Source organism: Taurulus bubalis (assembly GCF_910589615.1).
Source record: "Taurulus bubalis genome assembly, chromosome: 5".
Classification (NCBI taxonomy): Eukaryota; Metazoa; Chordata; class Actinopteri; order Perciformes; family Cottidae; genus Taurulus; species Taurulus bubalis.
The window spans coordinates 16,237,925-16,254,674 of record NC_136593.1 but is presented as its reverse complement, the minus strand read 5'-3'; the positions used below and the strand labels follow the sequence as shown (position 1 = coordinate 16,254,674).

Here is a 16,750-nt window from a genome sequence, read left to right as displayed (position 1 = left end):
TACTTGCATAAAAGCTGCTTCACAATAAAAGCATGTGAAAGAAGATGATGAGCTGATTTACCTGAAGCACTCGACTCATCCACTGGAAGCTGTCCTCTTCGCTGGCGTCTGGCCTCTGCTCCGCCACAATCACGACCCTCTCATCATAAAACACTGTGACTGAAAACACAGTGATCCTGAAACACAAAAAAACACACTCAAACATGTGTGTAAGACTATTCAGAGTCAGAAAGTAAGTCAGACATCTATAGACAACGCCACCATTACATCCAGTGATGCCCTGTTTTGGGCAGCTGCGCCTCTCTTGTACCACCAGGTGTCAGCAGTGATAAATTAGAATCCACACTTTCCCAACAGAGCATCTTTCGACTCACACTTTGTATAAAGAGGAATTTAGTGGTCTCCTTACCTTCCACGGTACACGGTCTTCACTGGCTCCACGGCCAGAGCAGTTGCCACCAGGTCATCAGCGTTGTGTCTCCGCCCGCTCACCATCAGCAGACCCTCGATCTTCCCCACCACAAAGATCAGACTGCCCTGCACGAAGCGGGAGGACATACAGCGGGGTCGTTATATTGCAAGTATACGGACCCATTGAAAAACAGAGAGAGAAGGATGGTTTCCAGGACGGCTCAAGTTACTACAGGTGTTGTACGGTATTGAAATGGTCCTACTTACTGGGCCAACAAACCCCAGGAGTCCTGACCGCACAAATGGTATCTCTCCGATGGGAACTCCATTAGCGTTAACCGGTATCACCTGAACACAACCGTACAGAAATGATGGATATGCACCACATATTAATACTTTGATTGTATCAGCACAGGCGGGTTGTAAATGTAACTTTACTTTCATACCTCAAAGGTGTTTTTGGTGACCCCGGGCAGGCCGTAGTACATGTTGCCTCCAGCACGGGAGTTGATTATTATCTCACCAATCTCATCTGTTTTGCACAGCTGAGGAGGCCCATCTGGCTTAACAATGCACATCAGCGCTGGAGACACATAAAGGTAGCATTCAAATAACTAATAGACTTCATAAATTAACTTTTCACATTTCAGCTCAGTTTTTTTATGACATGACCTTTTCCTTCTGGAAAATAAAGCTAACCCTTGCTATTCCTAGAAGCCAAAGATCTTTAGAGGTGGAAAGCGAGTCCCATTTTCTTCTGTATTGTATACACGTGCTACTAATATATTATATATATATTAATATATATATATATATATAAGCGTCAGTATTTCATGAAATGGTGTGCATGTGTAACAGCTCTGCCTGGCCTGCTGCAGTCTTACATCTGGCTTGATCACATCCATTAACTTCTGTATGATCTCAACTGTGTTTCATGGCTGTACTTATTGAAGGAAGGACCCGGACCACAAAACACAGTAATAAAACACTCTATTGCCATCATAGAAATCTTGTTTTACATACATTTTGAATAGTTAACAAAGCATTCTATCATTTGTCCTGCTATGTTTCCTGCTAATTGTTTTTACATCCATGTCAGCATATAATAAAAATCAAACTCAAGAGATTAAAATTTTGCTTGAGATAATGTAAGTGTAGGTGTGTTCAGGTGATTGTGGAAAGATCCAAGATTTGATTACATTGGCTGCAACACACTCGTTCCCGTGAAACAACCGACATATTTCAAATAAATATTTTCCATGACATTCATATTTGCTTATTGAGGCTTAAACCCCTGACATACGATAGCTCAAGAATGCTTTTGTAGCAGCTCTTTCCGCAAGCACCCATCTTTCCTTCTTCCCTCACCTCCAGGCATGACGTGTCCCACGTCTTGTACAGTCAGGGCGGAGTTCTTGTCCTCTGTGTTGACCCTGATGACACCGTGGCTCAGGCCGCCCAGAGAAAGAATGGCACGGGCTGGGAGGGGCGTGCCTGGTACTCCTGGTCTACACAGGGGAGAATTAGATCAATCATGAGCATTTCCATCCATCCCATCTGTTCTTACAGTTAGCCATCTGCCCCCCTACCCATGTACAACACCACATACAACATCTCCATCCACTCTGCTACTCCAGTACACATTATAATCAACCTTGAGTGAAGCAGTGTGGCATGCTTATCCTTTGTCTTTGTCATGGGCCTTAGATTGAAATGAAGGGTGGAAAGAAGGAAGAAATGGGAGGTAGGTGGGACTAGGGACTAAGAAGAAGGAAGGGGTTTCTATCTTCTTTTGTGTTTGTCTTTTTCCTCTAATATAATGCTCCATCAAATATATATATATATATATATGGATCAGTTACATACCTGCGTATAGCTACTGTCATAGCCTCAGGGGAGGTGGCACAGGGACAGATGACCTCAGGTTTCAGCCCGTGGGACTGAAACACGTTCAGGAAGGCATCACAGGAAGACACCGACCCTTGACAGCAAAAGATAGGGAATTCAACACATTACATCTAATTTGTGTCGTTTGGAAATACCTAGTTTTCTAAAGCTGGAGAGCCACAAAGTACTCACAGGGGTTAGCACCATCAGCAACAATCAGCATCCGTAATGACGCCAGACTGGTGTCTCTCTGGTCCCGATGAGCCATCATGGCCCAGTGTAGATCACGGCACTTCACCAAAGCTATACGAGCTGCACAAGAATAACGGTATGTCATGTTATGTTCAACATTTATCATATTATACTTGTATATGGCACTACTCACGCTGATAGCAGTGTTACCTTTGTGGATGTGGACCCTCTGTACCCAGGACAGAGGACAAGCCTTCATTACTGCGTAGGGAACGCTGATAGTGTGTATCCTGTTCATCACAGCCTGCAAACAAAACAAACATGATGCAGCAGCTAATACATACAATATGTTTTAATTTTTAATCAAAACAAACCCCACATTGGTTCATTCAACTAAATGTAGTTCTAAAATTACAGAAAGAGTAAAAAGCACCTCACACCCTTACCGTGAGAACTCCATGCCACAGGCCAATATCTTTTTTAAAGTCCAGGACATTCACCAAAGTTTCCCCTTTAAGTCAAGAAAGACACAAGTGACTTCAGGCTCATAACAAAAATGTTGATGAGGAAAGCTTCAGATAATGGACGATGACGATTCTTCACTCACCCTCACAGTAGTTGCAGGCCTGGGTCAGCGCTTGGCAGTGGGTCAACATGGCTACTTTGGACACAGCCACACCCACCACTGTGCCATCTTTACTCGCTTTGTACTAAGCAGAGAGGAAACACAAGAGTACACGTTAATATTTATGCAAACCTGCAACACGCTTTACCTTTATCAACATTTAGGTTAACCAGGTATACAATATCGTCTCCTTAAAAGCAGTAACTGCTTAATACAATCGGCTGACCCACCAGTGAGCAGCTCTGTTACCTCTATATATGCAGGGTCAGTGTTGGCAGTGGGGATGTGCGGCTGCCAGTCTTTAGAAGGCTTGGTCAGGTATTTTGAGTCTGTCACCACCCACTTTAGTCGAGGCCAGCCTATCAGAGAAAGGCATCAGTGAAGTCAAGTAAAATCAAGGGGACTTATATTATACCTTAGAATATAGGAAAGGTATTCATTTCAGAATGTTATGCAACTGATTTGAGAACATCGATGGCTGAAATTCATCGCCACTTCTTCATTAAAACACAAAAAATCTGAAGGTGACCTAAGATTTAGCCATTGCATTTTTACAGCAACATTTAATAAAAGAGTTTTTTTTATCAAGATAAATAAAAGTGCTGACCTTTAAACTGCAGTATTTCTCCGGTGGGTGTTTTGGGTAAACCCTTCAGACAGATCTCACTGGTCAGAGCCAGACCAACACTACAGCTACCGAGCAGAAACCCCACCTGGCAGATACCGGCATCCTAAAAACACATTCATAGTTAAACAGAAAGAAATGTGTCTGTACTCACAAAAATGTACATGTTTGATGGATTTTTTACTTTGCGAGAGAGTGGTACTTCAATCGGTACAGGTATAACTTCAGCTAGGAGGCAGCCGTAGAAGGCCACCCAGAACATACCAGGGTCACTGTTTGGATACACCAGCGCCACCTAGCAAGACATTACAATTTGCATTCAGCATCTTGTTGCTGTAAAACGTTATAAATACCATTGTGCTTCATTTGTTTGTTGTATTTTGTGTCCGCTCTCTCACCTTGTCTCCAGGTTTGAGGATTTGCTCGTTCTTGGTGCCCAGCTTGTTCAGGAGGGTGTACGCTAGCTTCACGCTGCGACTCCACAGCTTCCCTAACAGACAGAAGGTGGAGCAGGTAGGAGGTTAGTTAGGAGGGGGGATTATATGTCTTACTGCTGCCAAAATAAATCTCATGTCACAGAGTATAGTCATCACTCTATTGTCAAAATTAAGCTCTTAATTAACAGGAACTTATAATAAATAGGTCTTCACACAGCATTAGCTGAGAGTCTTGTTTCTCACCATATGTCAGTGTATAGAGCGGCTTGCCCGTGATGTCAAGAGCGGTGAGGGCAGGGCTCTTCCCCTGAGTGGACCCCCAACGGGCCAACGCTGCCTGCAGGGCTGGGGGCCAGTTGCTGACCACGCCCAAAGGCTCCCCTTTCACCGGGATGATCTGACGGCCCTCCGGCTTAGGTGTGTTGGGGTCTGGCTGGGGCACTGACAGAGAGACAACAGAACATGTATGTGGCAGATTAATGAGGTTGATCAAAGATGGCGCCAGGATAAAAAGCAGTCCATACATCATTGCTGGCCTATACTGATTCAGCCTATTGATAGGCTTTCTCTTTCCTGTGTCTTCCCTAATCTGTCTTCTTCTGTTGTTTAAACTGTCTGAAGATAAAACAATAAATGGTTGAGACAATGGAATCCCCAAGTCTTCAGATCACAACAAACTGTACTGATCATTTGTGATAACTTGGGTAAGACTCTATGACGCCTGTGTCTATAATGCATTATACACATACTTATAATGTGTTATAATGTGCTAATAGCACTAAAAATATAGACATAATCACTCCTAAATATTCAGAATGCTTAAAACAATAATCATAACACACTACAAATCAATAATTACTGATAAGGTCAAGTTTCATAGTACTTCCTTTGTATTTCAACCCAAACGTTTAACATATCAATGGGTTATAATTGATCTATAAAGCATTCGTAAACAATTTATTAACCATAATAAAGCTATTTATTGATCAGTTGGACCCAAAATGTACTTTTTAAATATAAAGATGTCTGCACAAGTCATTCAACCTCAACTGTAATATGATGCAGTGCAGTTTTTGAAATATATAAACAACCTTCAAAGTCCCTTCAGTAAAAATCTAAGAGGCCACTTGTGAACACTGTCGTCAACATGCTTCCTGAAGACGCGTACCATCTACGATCTCCTCAGCGTCGTCGGTGAAGAACTCTCTGAGTGGCGGCCGCTTGGGCCTCTTCAGAGTGTTGAGCAGCTGCTGGATCTTAGTGGACACTCTGCTGTTCACAGGAACTCCTACAAGGTGGATGAAGGAGAGGGGCAGTGGCAAGACAAACACACGGTCACACACGATGGCTTGAACATCCAGTGACACAATAATACAGGTCTAAACTTCTTACCATGTCATTGTCTGCTGCTCTTCGTCACATTACACAAAATACTGTATTCTTTAGATAAGATTGAATTGATAATAACATATTTTCACATTTTGTGGGAATGAAAAGCAGCATACGTCGGTGGAAACAACACGAGGAAAACAGTGAGAGCTGGGGTAAAGGTTGTCTTTTTGGTTTGGGATCACACGTGAGGAGTCATTCTGTGTGTGGATGACGGTTTTGTGTTATTTATTTTGATAATCATTCATTAAAAACAAGGAGGGAGAGTAAGGGTAAAACAGCAGACACAAAAGGCTACAGACATTATACATTAAGGTGTTTCCTTACTCTGCGTATTACCTCTTCCTATCAGGCAGTCAAATAAACGTGAGAAAGATCAAGAAGAAAAGACAGCAGTAAAGTCTGATTAATGATATGTCATGGTTTAAGGTCAACACTTACATAGAAGAGCGAAATGTATATGTCATCAGACGCAAACTCCTGCAAGGACACACAAACAAATATAGTGATATGTGGTGTAGTCATTACCGTCCGCAGTCTCCATCATGCTTGAGCGGCTTTGTCCACGGCTCATTCCTCGGACCACGGCGTTGTTCGGCAGGTCGACCCGTGGGCCTCTGGATGGGGGGGCCACAGCTGTCACATCTGGAGGGGGGGCACTGTTTTCTGATGGGGCTGCAGGTGAAGCGAGGGACAATAGTCTGAACGAAGCCATTCTACCGTTTCAGCTTGTTTTCTAAGTAAAATACCAGGCATTGGATATGAACAAATACAGGTATAATACAAAGGAAAACCTAATTTCAGTCAACAAGATATTGTTCTTTTGGATCTCTAATTCTTTCTCCATGTTTTATTAACTCATACTAATAACAGAAATGGTGTCCATGAACTCCTTAGTTATAAATTAGCGTCTCACCAATGCGACTGTGAGCCAGCATGTCCGTCACAGCTGCAGTGTGGGCTGAGGGCTGAGGCTGGTGCTGAGGCTGGTGCTGAGGCTGGTGCTGAGGCTGGTGCTGAGGCTGGGGCTGAGGCTGGTGCTGAGGCTGGGGCTGAGGCTGGGGCTGAGGCTGGGGCTGTGGCTGGTGTGGTGGCTGGTAGTGAGGCTGATACAGAGGTTGGTACTGTGGCTTGTACTGAGGCTGAGACTTAGGCTGGCTCTGAGGCTGCGGTTTGGCCTCTCCGTGGGACAAGGTTGAGGAGGCCGAAGAGGAGGTGGAGGAGCCCTGGACGGTGCGGTTGATCCAAGCGTCCGGGCTCTGCATGTTGGGATTGACCACAGCCGGAGGAGGGACCAGTGATGACTGCCTGCGCACAGATGTCTCATCTTCAGATCCTGATGAGGAGTCTGAGAGCCAAAGAGAGAGTAGGAATATTGAGCACTGTATCCTCCCAGCTCAATGTCCATAATTGTTACGACATAGCAGGAGGACTCTCCTTCCTGTCCTACCTGGTGGTGTGCGGGTTTCGATGGGAGACTGGACATACGTGGAGCGCCGTTTGGTCGGCATGGGCAGTGCCATCTTCTCTTCCTTATGTTTAGCCAGGGCAGCCTGTACTGCTTCAGTATGGATATCTGTACAGGCAGGAAACAAGACACACTTTAACTTGGGAATGGCAGCTTTGGATCTAATTCAAAGCAAATAAACAATTAAGAAAATAATAAAAAACAGCCAACTCACTCATCAAGAGCCAGTTTGCCCACAACACAGGATGTGGTAAGTGATAAACTGCTGCTTAAAAAGTGTTATGATTTGATTTTAATTGTGAGTCCTCCAGAGCAGGGCGTCCGAACCAAGGGGATCTGCCACCCCAAAAGCCTTTGCCAGAAAAATAATGTAAGTACACAAACCACAGCCTAAGAACTAAGTTTAGATCCTGGTTTCTCTTTTTGGGGAAAAGTCCTGCTGACAAAAAAGACTAAAAGGTGCTCAGCATAGGTGGAGTAAAAGTTAATGCAGTAATGTGAACTATTTGCATAAGTACTTCGGACAGTAGAACAAAATCAGGTTGTGATAAGAAGAAAAGTTAATATTGTATTATTAAACAATCCGAGAACGAAAAAACGACTTGAGGTGAGAAATTACTTATTTTTGTCACCTCTGCCTCCTTCTTTTCCAGAGAGATTTTGATGAAGAAGAAACAGTTAATTAAAACATCAGGAGAAAATCCTAAAATGATGACTGTTTTTCCACTGAGAGAGGAAACCATGAGAGAGACATGCTGTGCTTTAACCCACACACTTGCCTACACACTGTTATACGTGCAGAGATACTCTCACTTGATGACACCCACAGGCACATTAAAGAGGACCATGTGACCAGCCACACATTCAGACTACGTAACAAAACGTGTGCAATAAAAGCCCACTCACTGACAAATCATGCATGTATTCACTCAGGGGACACAGTTTCCATTCAACACATTTAAATAAACCATCATGTGCAGCTCATCACACAGCACCAGAAGGGCCTGTTGAACAGATCGCTCAGGACTAAACCTTCTTCATAACGTGCCATCGTCTACCGTCACACAGGGGCGTCAGGAGAGGCTGACTCCTTACATGTTTGTGAGAATGAGGGCCGTCTCTGTGGCGATAAGCACGGTGGGGAGTGAGGAGGATAGCGTTGTGTGTTACACCAGCTTCTGATGTATGAGCAGCTGAAGGCCTTTCATCTTTCATGCGTGCCTCTTCGGTTTACTCCACATATGAAACATGAATGTGTAACTGCAGATGCAGCAGCCTCGCACCAGTTATATTGTAATTTGGTGAACGCACTGCTGACACTGTTGTTTGAGAGGAATAATAACTGGAGGAGGCTGTAAAATGATGATTGCTTTCATATTATATAGTATTTCAGTTTCTTGTTGGCACAGTATTTTGTCATTGTCTCACTATTATGTGTTGATGCTGGGTCTCCTTTACAAATGTCAATGTTTTTGCTATGCTAGCAGTGTAGTCTCGGGATGGCTTTGGTTCTCTGTCTGTCTGACTGAAATACCCCATCAGCCTTGCCATGTACAAACATTTACAGTTCCCAGAGGATGAATCTTAGACTTTGATGATGCCCTAACCTTTCCCCTAGCGCCACCATCAGGTCAAATGTTCTATTAGTTTATAGACGAAAACCTGCAACACCAACGACATTCCCAGCAACCAGTGCTGTAATCTGTGTTTAGTGCTAACTAAGCACATGTTAGCATGCCAAAATGCTTCACCATAATAAATACAGTAAGTTTTTAAAGCTCAGATTGAACACATGATAATCATTACACCTGCATAACATCAGTATGCCAGAATTGTCATTGTAAGCATGTTAGCAGCCTGCAGTTAGCATTCAGCTTCAAGTGTGGCTGTGTTTTTGGGATGTAGCCTGCTGGTTTATACTCGCTCGGCACTCACAGTATGAGTAGTGGTTTTAACTGACAGCTGACTGTGGCTGTGTCCCAAATAATTCTCTATTGACGAGCTACTGCACAGCTTTCCGTCTTCATTTCAGTGTCTGAAATACAAGTTTATAAGACAGCTAAAGCTAACAGACCTGCAATAAAAACCTACGTTAATGAAGGTTATGATATGTAGTCAAAGCTGTTTTAGAGAGCTGTTGATTTAGCTTCATGATCGTTTTGGGAATGTAGTTTGTGTTGCTGTATTGACAGGTGTTTCTATTATTTTGTCCATCCCATTTAAATCAATATAAAAAAAATTAGGATAGGCAAAATATCTAATATATCTAATAAAGTGAGTGTAAATCGCAATGTAAATATTATGCACTTCAAAAAGGGCCACAATGGAAGAAACATTGTAATGTTCATGAGGCTACATTTACTTTCTGATAAAAGTAAAAACACAGGTATGCAACACTAGCACAGCTGGCAGCTGTGAGTCAGGAGTTAGAGCTGCATTAATTAAGTGTATTTATTATTTACTAAACGTGTGAGTGATGCAGCAAAATGATGATTATTCATGCGTCGATAGTAAATGAATGAATGAGGGAAAGGTTGTCTGTATATATAATACTGCTATTGTAGATTCTTTACTGTTTTATTACTGTTTTACTGTTTATTTATATTACTTTTTTTAAATTGTATTTGACTATGTGTCTCTTGCTGCTGTAATCCTGCAATTTCCCCACTGGGAAAAGATGATCTTATCTTATCTTATAGACACTTTGCTGATGATGACAGGCCTTTCTGCTTCCTTTGAAGGCAGCCGAGTGCTTTATTAGAGCAATTGTATTGCTCTTAAAACTGTACTACACTGTGAACTTAGTATAATGGACCACTCATATGTGGCAAAAGTCTCAACATCCCTCTCGTCCATGCTACTTTACTTCTACACTGCAAGCCCAAGACAAGGCTGCACTAATTCCATTAGTCCAGTCTTGATATATTGCACCAATCTCAATTTTGCATCTATTTTTCAAGCTATAATCTTCTCTGTGTTGAATCCTTTTCTCCAATCTCCTTCTCAATCTTCCAATCAAATAATAAAATATGCTTCCGTTGCCTGACAGACTTCAGATTTGTTTGCCTGGTATGCAGCATGCTGGAGTGTGAGTGTGTTTCAGAGAAGAGAGAATTAAGGAAAGAAGCAAAGCCTGGAGGCTTTTAGTTAAACGGACACTAACATCCTCTTCATAATGCTCTGTGCGCTTTCGCCTCTACTCTACTGCTCTGTTTTCCTTTATCCCTGTTAGCAACGTCAGGTTTTTCAGTATCCCCCCTGTTCTCCTCTCACATAGCCAGGCGGTGACATCACAGAAAGCTTTCACAGACTGGGGGTCCTCACTGAGGGGCTTCCCAGCTGCAGGGCAGAACTGTTGTGTGCCTCTCTCTCTATCTCTCCTATTACACACACACACTCTCTCTCTCTCTCTCTCTCTCTCTCTCTCTCACACACACACACACACACACACACACATTTTTAATTGGTCCCTTTGAAACAGCCCAGTGTCTGAGCTTAAAACTGGCCGGCTCAACTGGTGAAGCTAATGTGAACGCTGCAAAGTTATGAGAGGTAACTACTGTATATGTCATCACAGGTGTTTTACATTTGGGGGAAAAAGTGAAGCTGAGCTTAGTGTCTCAATGCTGGAGTTCTGACCTGATCGGTAGCGGTCGTCCCTGGTTCCTCCACTGCGATGAGACTTGCGGGAGCGACGCTCTCGATAACGGGACGAGCTGGAGGGAGGAGGGCCGTGGCCGGAGGAGGAGCTGGGAGCGGGGGGCTGCCTGTCATTCTGACGGGGCGGCTCAACTGCAAAATAAACACAATAAACATGCATTCATTATTTGTAATATTACCACATGAGGATCTTGCTTATTGTCTTGTTTCTGCTAGTGTTAACTCAGTCTCTGCCTGAATGGGATCAATCGCCATTTCAATCTAGACTTAACTTTAGCCTCTTAGAAGCAAATCAATGAATAGATTTCTCACAGAAAAATGAAGAAGACAGCTACAAGAAAGGGACTTTTAAACAATTTAGCTGCAATATTCTAGAGAACAATAATGTACTTAACCTTTACAGGATATCTGATACGGTGTATGGGAATAGATCATGCTTTTTTATGGAATTTAAGTACCTCTCCTGTTCTTATGTTAACTTTATTATGATTCTTCAAATAGAGAAGGAGCTTCCAGCAGATAGACACATTCTGCATACAGCTAGCAAATATGTTATCATTTGTGCTGCACTGTCAGTGGGGATGCGTGGAAATTAGCAGAGATATGGCACCACTAGGAGGCAGCAGTGAGCATTAGCAAGTCTGAATGTACAACACCAGTGCCATTAATAGTAGAGAAACAGCCATTTACAGAACATGTTATGCAATCTACATCTAAATTACATTCCCCTAAATTATTCTGCAATGCAATATTTTTGAAATGTAACCTTTTCAGTGACATTTTCAAAAGACATGGATGTGAAAGTAAAACAATTAGGTATGCCAATTTAACTGACAGTAAGCCGAGCAGACACTCCATGTAACTGAATCATAGCATAAGACATTGTAGATCAACTAAAATCAGAGTGAGAAAGAGAAATGAGATCAGGTTTAAGTGCTATTTATTTAGTGTATAACCAGTATAGGGGATACACGGTTATGCTAACACAGGAAAAAATAAGAGATGATGGATTTTTACCTGGAGTATGAATGATGTAGGGAGCCAGGAGTTTGATCTTTTTCTTCTCATATCCCTTCTGTGTAATATCACCTGTAAAAAATCACAGAGAAGATGAGTGACTTAAAGACTGAGGCCAAGGCAAACTTTTATCTTATACGATTAGAATCAACATCAGTTTGTGTGTATTGTCAGAAGCACTAACATTCAGTGGCAGTCTTTTTACATTTGGCATTACATAACAGTATAACTATATGCTTGATAAAATGCATAATTTTAAGAATAATCTAAACTATCTAAAAAATTCTCAAAACTCTAATGCTTTTGTTTATTGATAACACTCCTGGACTGAGCTCTGTTCTCTGATGTGCCTAAATGTGGTCTATTCCCACATCTTCAAACACAACAATGGCGACAGAGCAACAGAGAGGAAAGAAACAGGTAAAATAAAAAACACAACTTTGTAACACAACACAGATGGATGCACACAGTTGTTACAGTGATCTCCAGAGATGGCTGAGGTCGTCAAAGCTGTGGCTCTCTTCCAGCCTCAAGTATGACACGAAGAGAAAAACACAACAGCTAAATTTGGAAATGTACAGAAGCGTGGGCAAGGGATGGGATGATTCAGAGCTGCAGAGAGAAAACAGAAAGGCTTGAAAGCGGAGGGTAAGAAATGTGGGAGACACACAGAGAAAAGACGGGAAAACGGCGAGAGCACAGAGGGGGACGTGACAGAGGTGAGTCACGGGGCATCCGAAGGACAGAAGAGGAGGGGTCTCCAGTCAGAAGCGGTAATAGAACCAAACGCCACGCCTGGCCCCCCTGCAGACAGCCCATCTGCATCTTCCTCCACCCCACCAGACACAGCACAGGCCGACTGCGCTTCTCCTCTGGCCCTGAAGCGATGCACTCACTCTGCAAAATTCCTCTATGGGCAAAGCCGGCAGATTTTCAGACACATACTAAAAATCCATCTGGAGAGCCTGCACTCTCTTTTCTAATAACAGTGTTTGGCAGCAATGATTCATTCAGTATGTCCGGCCCGGCCGCTCTCAAACCTCGTCATCACAAAGACACATAGCAGTTATAGTGACTTACAGAATGAATATGAACTGTCTGAGTAAAAACCTCGGTGGCTTTCTCTGTATGATGTTTGCAGGTGACCCCATGCTGTGACCAGCAGTGACTCTTCTGTAGTCTCATCTCCTGAAGATCTGAGAGGTAATCTCTGATTGATGAAAGGTTGACAGACATTAATGGAGACTATTTGGACATTAGAAATAAGATGAGGATTTATTGTGATATTGATAAGAATATATCACAATATAAAAAATAATTCTACGTTCTTTTGCGTAGTTTTGACCAGATTGAAACATGTTATATTTTGATTGATTATCTCAGCTTTAATTATAACATATTTACATCGGTCACAGGTATTCATCACAGCAGGCAGACCAGAAATATTTCAGCAAACTGCACTATACTGAAACATCTACTCAGTTAAACCAACTCACTGCTGACAAACTGCAGACAAGCTGACGCAAAAGGAGAGTGCTCATGTTAGGGGGATATTGCCTGAGAGCCCACGCCAACAGAATATCTACTCTGGGACCTCTTTTTTTTTTACTAAAAAGGAAGTAAAAGCAAACACTTCCATAAGTAATGCATGAACAGTACAGTTGGCCTCGCTCAGTCACATGATTTATTTTTAGCTCATGTGAACAGGCAGTTTCTCTGCAGTGAGATGCACAGAGAGAGAGAGAGAAGGAGAGAGAGAGAGAGAGAGAGAGAGAGAGAGAGAGAGAGAGGGGGGGGGGGGAGGTGGGGGTGGGGGAGGGGCTGTCGTGGCATTAAATGAATCTCAAAGTAATCACTCTTCCATCTGGATGATTTGAAATTCATCTGTTTTTCATGGTTGCATCATCAGATCCATGCTCCAGCAGCAGATGACTTTGATTGTAATGCTACACTTTCCGTAACCAGTGTAGCATTACAATCACCACACAGCATAAGTCTTTCTCTTTTTTCTGTGGACTAGATATTAAGCATAAAATCTGGTGATTCTGTGTATCCGGCAATAGCAATGTGCTTTCCTAAACTGTGACATCAGTGTGTGGTTGAAGCATTGAGTTGTTCTATTCAGGGCTGGCTCGCTAGCTAGCTAGCTAATTCAACCATAATTTCATGCTACAGTTGCAGAACATAAAAAGCACCTCATGAACTGCTGCGCTTGGTCTACGTTACTTTAACATGAAGCCGGAAAATGTGACAAATATGGCAAGTGGAATATCAGAAAATGAGAGAAGCCTTTATAATATCAGTTTGTGATATATCTTACATATGAAAAGTGCTTTACAAATAAAACATTCTTTTGCAGAAACCTATTTAAAACTTAAGGCGACAAACTGTTCCTGCCTGTTCACAGTTGCCACTTAAATAAACATTCAAAGAGATCTGCTTAAAAGGCAAAGCATGGCTCCACTGAGGTGGTGAGGGCCTCGTTAACCCACTTTCTCACAGTGATCCAGGCATGTCTGTCCTGATGGTGGAGGTCACAATCAAAACATTTCAGGCTTTGCATGAAGCTGCCACAGCTCTCCTCTTTTGTCTCAGTTTAACAAACGCTTTGGTGAAGAAGACTCCTTCACCTCGGAGCGTATGTTTTATTTCCCTAAAATGTGTAGAGAGAAACATCAAAGCCGTGTCTCCTCCCAGCCCTGTGCGCTCTCACACTCACTAGCCTCGGATTATTTGAATTGCAGCGAGACTGCTCTCTCCTTCTACCCCACAGGCACTCCGTCTGAATAGTAATTAGCTACCGACCTCTATTCTCTCTCCTGTTTCTTTTCCCCCCTCTCTCTCTCTCTCTCTCTCTCTCTCTATCTCTCATCGCAACTCACTCAGTTTTAAACACGTGCCGACACCTGCTCGATGAAAATACGTTAAAATAGTGCAGGGACACCAGGGACTTCCAGGTGTTATCTCACAGAAAACAAGGTGTGATTGATTTACAATCAGATTTTCCAAAAGTAATAAGTCAGTTTAAAACTTAATTTATGTGACAGGCAAGAGGCTAAAAGCAAATATTGGCATAAGGGCTGCCTCTCTGTGGTATAGGAACATCTCTGAATTTGTGTATATGAGTTCAAGTGTGTTATTTTCATGAAGCATGAAGAGCTGGTACATTTTATCTGGAGAACAAACCCCCTACTGAGTCCTCCCAGCTGGTTCCTCCTACCAGGAGGCCAAGCATCTCCGTCAGCCAAAGATCACCAACTCACTGTGTCCACACCACAAACCAGCCCTGGTCACACAACACTTACAACACACACCTGAACATGTCTGACAGGATCTATTGTTGAACTTAGACAACGTAATGCTGTATGAGTATCCACAATATCTCTCACATACACGTACATACACATATGATCCCTGTGAGGGAGGATGATGTCATGCTCTCCAGTTTTCAATCTTACGTCCTCTGACAGAGTTTTCCTGCTGAGCCGCAAAACCAAATCCAGCTACATATTTACTTATTAGAAACTATGAGAGAGTCGAGCACCATATAATAAACTGTACTCACAATTAAGGTAATTGTGTAGCATACAGTCGAAGTGAAAGGTGGTTGGACTGCTTTAGGATCAGTTCATATCATTTGCATGTGGGTGTGTATGCGTGTGTAAACTTGCTGTTAGTTGGTGAACGGGCCAAAATCTCAGGGGAGGACCCGTCAGTTCAAAGTACATGTCGATACGAGACTGTAAGCGTGTCAACAAGAATACGCAAATAAATGTGAGTGACTTTTAGGGCGACGGCATTGACCACATTTATAATTTATGAAATATTTATTAACCCCCCCTTAGCATCCATGTTTATTAAGATCACATTTTCACAGTTTGTGGATGAACAGAGAGGTCCCGTCACCACGGCACCACACTCCACCCCCTCAGTGGCACAGGTACGTTTTTTATAGGGGTGGTCAGATGGGGCCACTATATTAGTGGAAAATTATGGCAATATGAGAGTTAAGGAATTGCATAGTGATCTACTTTGGTTTCTTATTTGACAGTTAATATCTCTCCTTATCTAATGTGAAGTAATATCAGCACAGTTAATATTTTGAGTTCCACAACAATCATGTTTTAATAAGTTATCTCTGAATGTGTATGTGTTAGGCCAATCATTGTTCTTCAAATGAGCTAGTTATCTTTTTCTTTAAAAAGACAAAGACATAGCTATAGAGTGCATTGATTGAAATGAACAAAAGATTTACAGGGAACCGTTAGTTCCAGCTGTTTGCTCTGTACAACTACTATCAACTTGTATTACACTCTGCACTACATAATGTATACTTAATAATTGCACTGCCTATTGAAACCGCTGCTCATGCTCTAATGTTCATACTGCAGATCTTAGAATATTCAATCATCACTGTCCTTACTCTCTGTTAATACTACTGATGATAATATTCAGCATTCATATCCACCCCTTTTTTGTCCATAATATTTCGTATATATATATATATATATATATATATATATATATATATATATATATATATATATATATATATATATATATATATATATTTCCACTCAACATAATGTACAATACTTTACTGCTTTTTGAACTTCTGCTTTAATGTTAGTGTGCATTTCTTTATCCAAGCGCCTGTACTCTGTGCAGTGAAAATAAAGTTGAATCTCACCTAATCTAACTATTATTTCACTAACTATTCTTTCATTCAGCCATTTCATAAGGAGAAGATATACATATATTTTGACTCACATAGTAAACTGGTACGACAGGAATTGGTGGGTGAAAGAAGTGCTTTAAAAAAGCCTAAAGCCCTATTACACACACACACTCTCTCTCTCTCTCTCTCTCTCTCTCTCTCTCTCTCTCTCTCTCTCTCTCTCTCTCTCTCTCTCTAGTGATTATCTTGCTCTAGAGTAGCAGGCAGGGTGCGCCCAACTCAGGTAACAGAGTGATTCATGTTTCACTCCACACATTTCTACTCCTACAGGGAGTGACAACATCTCTCTCTCACACACACA

General features: G+C 42.1%; 1 protein-coding gene across 1 annotated transcript in view; it reads right to left on the bottom strand.

The window, feature by feature from the left end:
* Positions 1–16,750, bottom strand: part of dip2bb (disco-interacting protein 2 homolog Bb) — a 33,020-nt gene that overhangs the window by 8,686 nt on the left and 7,584 nt on the right. The window contains exons 2-22 of the mRNA XM_079218131.1: positions 11,712–11,783; positions 10,674–10,826; positions 7,017–7,142; positions 6,704–6,914; positions 6,095–6,267; positions 5,346–5,465; positions 4,421–4,618; positions 4,139–4,230; positions 3,925–4,035; positions 3,723–3,846; positions 3,365–3,474; positions 3,098–3,200; positions 2,937–3,001; positions 2,701–2,794; positions 2,491–2,610; positions 2,278–2,392; positions 1,780–1,919; positions 858–994; positions 679–759; positions 410–537; positions 62–176 (exon numbers count right to left, since the gene is read on the bottom strand). Coding sequence (XP_079074257.1) covers positions 62–176; positions 410–537; positions 679–759; positions 858–994; positions 1,780–1,919; positions 2,278–2,392; positions 2,491–2,610; positions 2,701–2,794; positions 2,937–3,001; positions 3,098–3,200; positions 3,365–3,474; positions 3,723–3,846; positions 3,925–4,035; positions 4,139–4,230; positions 4,421–4,618; positions 5,346–5,465; positions 6,095–6,267; positions 6,704–6,914; positions 7,017–7,142; positions 10,674–10,826; positions 11,712–11,783 — 2,588 coding nt within the window. The remainder of the gene's footprint in view (positions 1–61; positions 177–409; positions 538–678; positions 760–857; positions 995–1,779; positions 1,920–2,277; positions 2,393–2,490; positions 2,611–2,700; positions 2,795–2,936; positions 3,002–3,097; positions 3,201–3,364; positions 3,475–3,722; positions 3,847–3,924; positions 4,036–4,138; positions 4,231–4,420; positions 4,619–5,345; positions 5,466–6,094; positions 6,268–6,703; positions 6,915–7,016; positions 7,143–10,673; positions 10,827–11,711; positions 11,784–16,750) is intronic.